Here is a 7,502-nt window from a genome sequence, read left to right as displayed (position 1 = left end):
CATTTGAAATATGCTTTCAGAACAGCAATATAGGTCATGTGCAGTGAAGGTCAAACTGATTCATGCGGCAGCCTGGCCACACCTCTTTCAGGGCTGTTGCCGGGCCACGATGGCGATACAAGTGGTTCCATTCTCATGGGTAATATGATGTCATCTGCAATGTAAATATGAGCAATCACCTATTTAAAAGCATTTTGATAAATGCTTGATGGGAACAAGTGGTTAGATGCGATGATAGGTCAAAGTGTCATCTGATCTCCATTTCAATCTTTGTCCAATATCCTGTCACACTCCATCACAGTCCCACCCTCCCATCACGATATGTTATGTCTCTTCACCTCACATTATTTCATGAAGTGAAGTTGAAGCATGGGAGCTGCTTCGTCACACTGACTCTCTATTTAGATCACGCCAGACATTCAGGATGTACTTCCTAATCTATAGAACACGGTATTTGCTGTTGCAGGTTGCGCGAGCGGTGCAAAGCAAACACATTTCCTGTAATGTAACTCTTGTAAAATTAAATAAATAAATGAATGAATACAGGGATCGATGAGTATTGATCGCAGGCTTGTCCTCAAGTGCTCTTGAGTTGCTCTCCTCGGCCCTGCAAGGTAATTCTACCCCTAGAGGTCAGCCCATTTCCCAGCACAGTTTAGGAACTGGTGCAGCAGAGGAAGGGAAAACTCAGCAATCTCTCTGGCTTTACTGGACATTTCAGTTAGTTAACTTGCTTTTTTTCCCCTTTTAGCAAGTTAGCATCTCAGTATTGAACAAACCTGGACGTGTAACTTCAGCTGTTTTGTGAAAAGCTTTCACAATGAAAAATGAGAACGAAGAGATGCTCCAGCTTTCTCATCAGCATTTCAGATGTAAAAAAAAAAAAAAGAGGAAGTTATACCACATCTGCAGTATTGTAACGTCTTGGCTTTCATGGGGGTGACTCTGAGATAATTTTTGAGCAGCAGCCAAGTTCTGTCTGCCCCATAGAGCGTTGTGATTCGAGACGCTGGCATGTCTGAGCACAGATCATCAATGACTGGCTAATGGAGATGCTGAAATTTCAAAAGAGCACTGAGTTTATGCAGCGCTTTCTGCATTCGATTTATGATCTTATATATCTGTTCCGCAGATGATATTTTCATAATTGCCTTGCAGCAAGAAGCTTGCGTGTTCGATTCCCGGGTCGGACTGGTGGCCTTTCTGCATGGCGCTTGCATGTTGTCATCCTGTGTGTGGGGCTTTTCTCCAGGTACTCCAGTTTGCTCACATTTGGAGAGATGAGCACTCACACAAACCGCTGGAAACTTTTAACTAATTAATTTACCTCTGAATATTTCAAAGAAATCTTCTAATTTTTATATTCGTTACTCCTGGGATTGAAAAACTATGAGACGCAAACCCATTGTAAATACCTCTCATGACAAATGATATGACAATCGTATGTCCATTATATAACACGGCTTCATTACTGTCACATTACTGTCAATGGTGCAGGAAACTGGACTCAAGTGCTCGACTCACACAGAAGGTCAAGGCCAAACAGGTCTTTATTCCAGGCAAGGTACGGTACACAGGTGATCAATCCAGGCAGACAAAAGCATCAAAGGGGGTTGGCAAAATACAGGCAAGGTTTCACGAATCACAGATCACATACAGGATATATAATGCTGAAACGCTCCGACTGAGATAAGACAAACTAGCACTAGACAAAAGAATCGCTGAAACTACACAGAACTACACAGAGTTCAGCAGCTGATGTGACAAGCTGCTGTTTGCACAGGTGGATGGGACATGACAGGAAAGTCAAGCAGGAAAAAGGCACAAGTGCCACTCTACAAAATAAAACAGGAACTAACAGAAAGAATAGACAGAATAACAAATTAACAGATAAACATGACAATTACATAGATATCAGACAATGTTTCTTCTTACATTTCACAGACATTGAAAAGGTGAAGCATGTAGAACAGTTATAGTTCCGTCCCCTTGTTCCCACTTTCTATTGATGGAATCAATGTCCATAGTGTGAGGAAGGTGTGGAAGAAAATGGATGGATGGATCTGAACCCACCATCCACGGGCTTATAATTCTCGTCACACATTACCTTAATATGAAACATAAATCATTAATGTATACAGCTTCCATAATATGTGACCCACAAATACAAATATTGTTATTTTACGACAGACAGAAACATGCCATATTTGACATGATTGGTAAATCCGTCAGACTGTTGAATTTGTGAACACCCTTGTTGTTATTTTATTTTATTTTATTTTATTTTATTTTATTTTATTTTATTTTTTGTCAGCACTTTATTCCAAAACACTTTCCTAGTTGGTGGGCTCCCCACTGACCATGGCAATAAATTAAATTCTGATTCTGATTCTGAAATTATTTCCTTATCCTTTTCTGTTCCTGCTCCGACTTGTGTGTATGTTGGGACATTACTGACACCTACTGACTTGTGTGAGCCATTTGCCTTGGAATTCAAAGAGCTGCTGGGTTGATAAAATTAACATATGATACATAAACTTAGGGTCATCATTTAAGGAACAAAAATATGTTAAGTAAAACACATTCTACACCATTTATTAGAAACAAATGTTTTCATTGAATGGCAAAATATGGAAAAGTGAGAATGAGGGGTAGAAATTATAAGAGCTGTTCTGCACTTTGCTCTTTCTCAGTCTCTGTGAAATGTAAGTAAGAAGAGATATAGTAATAACGAAGGCATGTTCTAAAATTGTCCAACTAATGTTCATAGAATTTGCCATTGTAAGGGATTTACGATGTGTAAAATAAGATAGAAATAAACATTAATTCATCGTTGCTCTCAAGTGAGGAAATTTAATGTATTGTTGCTTAAGTATATTTGAGTGGCGCTGTCCTTGTATTTAACATTGACTGCGGAGATGGTCACTTTGGATGGACGCAGCACTTTTGGCTCAGCACCATGATGATGCAGACGAAAGCGCAAGTCACTGACAAGGGCGAGCAGCGATGTGTGCAGAAACAGGGGGGAGTTGGAAATAACTGACGACCAGTCCCTCGCAAGGTTTCTAAATTGACTTGTATTGTAAATGTAGCAGGCCATGCTGACCTTTCTTTAAAAAGCCTTGACTCGGGTCACCTGTAATTTACTGCGCATTTATTATTGTTTATTATGAATCACATCGCACCTTCATCTGCTGGTATTTTCAAACTGAGCTGAAAATCGCGCAGTAGCAATGGCAAATACAGACCACTTGGTGTCGCTCAAACACAGCTCTCCGTACACGAGAGCGTTTGCGAGCTTGAACTTGGTGCGCGGATTGAGTGGTTTATAGAAATATAACGAACCAAAGTAAATAACTACTCCACTCAGTCGAATCAGGCTTACCTTTTATGATGTAAAAGGTAGGAGTTTTTCTCTTGCGTTCGTTAAATGTGGTTTGACTTTAATGCTCTCGACGATGGCCGATTGTAAACAAATCAACATCTTCTGATAACAGATATATAATTCGTGTAACTGATGTGGAGGTTGCATAACTTACTCTCCAGTACACGAGCTAAACTTCACATCAATGTAGGTTACCAACTCTGACTGTTTTCATCCATCAGCGGCTGTAAGACACGTGTTAGCAGTTAGCATGAGCTAAAGGGAAACGACGGACTTCCGCTTTATTGGCGTTGTTTCGTTTTAGTCGTGATGTGTTTTAGCACCACGGGAAGGGATACAACTTCAAATTATAATGCATGGAAGACTTGAGTGCGACGCCATGAATATGTTATTGCATAATCACATAGTTATATATATTAGCCATGCATGTTGCAGATGTGTCATTTTGTTTCATTTAAGGAGAATTTGCAGAATTTCTTTCAGAATTTGGCGCCATTTTGTACTAGTCATTATCATTATTTTATGGAAAGTGTGACCTAATTTTGATTATGATTTAGGTATGAACAACGATTCAAATCAACATCGCAACGACTGTGACATAAAAAGTGAAAACGCGCCTCCATGAGACCGTGGTACAAAACCTGGCAACCCGCTCCTCCAGGCACAGAGGCACCGAGGTGGAAAACCTGGCATCCCACTCCAACATTCACGAGGTGCCACGCTGTGACTGCAGCACCGTCTCCCCGTGTACTTATTGTACGTATATGCTTTTTGTATATAGGTTTTTCTCTGTGTAGTTTACAGTTACAGCTATGTTATTCATATCAATGTATGCATCATTCATCTTTCATTATAACATGTAGGCCTTATTTACATGGAAGAAGTGTTGAGTAAATAATGCAGAAAAAGTCCCTCCCCAGAATTGAGTCCTAAATCGCCATACTGTCTAAATGAATCTCATTTCAGCTTAAATATGATTTGACAAAAATATGATGGTAGGCAATGAATTCTGTCTTGCATCTCCTATGCTTCATTCCTCTTCTCTCCACCTGGTACGTCCAACTCTCCTGCTTCTCCACCACTTTTTTTGTCGCGACAAATCACTGTGTTCTTAGACACATCATGGTCGATGGAGACTCTGTTCATAACAATAGTATGTAAACAGGAGCAGGTCAAGAGGAGGAGTTTGTTGCAGGAAGCTCGTGAACCAAACCTGGTGAGAAAGAGTCTGAAAATCTGAGTAGTGGTGCTTGAAACAATGTTTTCTAAAAGATGTAGTAACGCGAAACGGTTCTCATCAGGGACTGCTATAACATCTACGCGGATGTCGATCAATGATCATCCTGTGCCAGCAGGGATTTCTGCATAGTATCTGCACCTCAACAGGGCACACTTTTTCAAACCTACGCGCAAGCAGGTTTCACTTAACCAGCTTCCTGAAACAGCTCCCCAGTCCTGTGAGGACAAGTGCCTGAAGTCCAATAGAAAAAGTTTATCACATCATAATTAGAATAATCACTTTCCTATATATCAGCTCTGATCCACTCGACTAATAATCACCTCTTTTCCCAGAAGATCTTAGATGTGTACTGTAAACATGGAGCTACTGCACAGGAGTTTTTATTTAAATCACATTTTGTTTTGCATTTTGCACATCCTCCTGACTCCGTTGTGAGTCGTTGTTCATGATAACTTGTGTCGTGTTCGAGGTAGTATTCTCTGCACTTATCCTAGATGAGGAGTATTAGGATTGATAAAAGAGGAAAAGGGAAGGAACAGTATATTAAGTGACCTTTTTTGTGATTAGATCCATTACCACCCCGCACAGAGAGAATATCTACATGTCAAGGCTTCAGTGAATGCAGACGGAAACATTAATGCCACAAATGAGTCAGATTGTTGTCGCATGGGTTTTGATCAGGGATTTGTGTTCCACCGTATTCTCCAATATTAATTGCATTTTTAATCATTGAATGACACATACATCTGGTTGAAGATTCGTATGCGTAATTACGCTAGTAAACTGGGTTGGAAAAAACACTCACTCTGTTCACACTACTACGCGCGCTAATTCCACAAGATGGCAGTGTATCCTATAGAAAGTGCTGTTCATTGTTGATGCGTTAGATCGGATTTGATTATATATTATCGCGTCACGATTAATAATAATAATAAAAAAAACAGTTCTAAATCACGTTAGACATGCATTTTCTCGCCAAAATGATATGAAATATCTCAGCCAATCCAGAGTCACAAATAGCTGAACTTTCAAACTAAGAAAATTAATAAATACATTGAGACGCTTCATTATCTAGAATACATTTATACTGCGTAACAAGATGCTCACCTCTACAAAAATGACGTAAAAGGTCTACAATAACTTAGTAGTAATAGTGAATTCATGAAGTGTAAAAGTCAGATACTCCTGATGTGCTCTGGCACATACAGTACCTGGAAAACCTCCAAATGAAGAGACTATTTTTTAAGGGCTAAATTTCAAAAAGCGCTTGACCAGGCAACAGCAAAAACATTGGCATATGTGCAGTATCCACATTTGAGGAGCTTTGTGTGTCATTCACAGAATAAATAATTTGGAAGATATTCTTATATGTGTATATATTTCTGATTATCCTTGTTTTAATGAATAAAAAGAAAGATTTGGAGTGTATGAATGAAACAGCTCTATTTCTTCAGTGAATATACTGTTTAGACATGCTGCGGGTTCTGAAGTAACTGAATGAGACGAGGGTTGGTGGGCATTGAGTATTTATGAGCCACTCATGTTGTTGATGCTTTCTGACTATCTGCTCAGACTTGGAGAAACTAGGCCATTGTAGATGTTAATAGTGTACTGCTAATTTCATGCCGTCTTCAAACCAGCCTGAGCGAACTAGAAACCTTTCCACATGCAGAATGAGTTAGACAGCACAGAAAGCCGTTTTTAGTCTGAAACATTTTTAACTATTCTCTTCTGTATTTCAGGAGGGGAGGGGCCTAGGAAAATCCATGTTCTGAAGGAGGGAAGACGTCAGCGTGTAACTATTGATAATCTGCCATTGAGGCACCTTTTCGCACCTTACATCATAAGCCATTGAAGAAGTCTAAAGCCTTCACAGATAAGGACAGAGTAGGAAGGCTCAACAGCATGAGCAGGATGTTTTGTAGAAATCATAAGAATGAGATCTGTTCTGCAGCAGGATCCCCACAGTGTTGAACACTGCGTGACTGGTCTCTGTGAGCAGAGGGAGAGAAGGAGGAGGGAAGGTAGGAAAGATAGAAGGGGGAGGGGCAGTAATTCAGCGCAGTGCAAGCAGCCTGGAAGAGCCACAGCACAGGCAGCATCAGCACCACTAGCTGTAGCATCTTTCTGCGTGGCTGCTTTATGGGAGCTGTCTTGTGGCTGCCGGAGCGTCTGCATCCGCCAAGGACTCACACATATCTGCACACAGTCACTCGATTGCGCTTGCAGAGCAGGTCTCAAAGGCACACATGGCTTGGCTGCCAGCAGGGAAGAGGTAGTAAGTAAGGGGGCGCTGGGGACAGAGGGACACAGGAACGGAGAGCAGGGACAAGTGGTAGTCGTGTGAACGACAGAAGGGCTGGAGCGACGGGGACAAAAGCAGCAGCAACAGTAGCAGCGGCACCATGGCGCAAGCCGCCAAGCAGCTCCGCAAGACCAAGGACCTCGCCGAGGCCGCCGCCCAGGAGCAAAGGGAGAAGGAGGAGGAAAAGATAAAAAAGCGAAATCGATCCAGGGATCGCAGACGTAAGGTATGTCCAACTGCTGTCCTCGAATAATGCTTCCTGCAGCTATGCTTCCACCTCTACCTGCCTTTCATCTCATCTGCTTCCATGTAAGATTCATGTACACATATACAATGAGACATTTTAGTTTGGGCCTCAGCTGGTACGTGCGTTGAGTGTGCAGCTGAATCTTGTGCTCCAATACAGGTTGTATTCACTCACTCCATTATAAAGAAGGGGAGGATGACTGTAATGTTGCTGCAGGCGTGTCCGTGGCAGGCGGTTGGTAAACTGGCTATTAGGATTCTGTTTTGTAATTGTTTTTGGAGGATTTACGATTTTGTGGATACAACTCATCCATATTAATGTTGGT

At 41.2% G+C, this 7,502-nt stretch overlaps 1 protein-coding gene across 2 annotated transcripts in view; it reads left to right on the top strand.

Annotated features, from left to right (window-relative positions):
* Nucleotides 1–3,275: 3,275 nt before the first annotated feature.
* Nucleotides 3,276–7,502, top strand: part of ank1b (ankyrin 1, erythrocytic b) — a 54,727-nt gene continuing 50,500 nt past the window's right edge. For both annotated transcript variants that reach the window (XM_053854756.1, XM_053854755.1), the window contains exons 1-3: nucleotides 3,276–3,402; nucleotides 3,943–4,141; nucleotides 6,368–7,156. In XM_053854756.1, coding sequence (XP_053710731.1) covers nucleotides 7,031–7,156 — 126 coding nt within the window. In that variant the 5' untranslated portion in view covers nucleotides 3,276–3,402; nucleotides 3,943–4,141; nucleotides 6,368–7,030. The remainder of the gene's footprint in view (nucleotides 3,403–3,942; nucleotides 4,142–6,367; nucleotides 7,157–7,502) is intronic.

This window comes from Synchiropus splendidus, chromosome 1 (assembly GCF_027744825.2).
Source record: "Synchiropus splendidus isolate RoL2022-P1 chromosome 1, RoL_Sspl_1.0, whole genome shotgun sequence".
Lineage (NCBI taxonomy): Eukaryota > Metazoa > Chordata > Actinopteri > Syngnathiformes > Callionymidae > Synchiropus > Synchiropus splendidus.
Note: the sequence above shows the minus strand (reverse complement) of the source record. Positions and strands in the feature narration are given on the sequence as shown.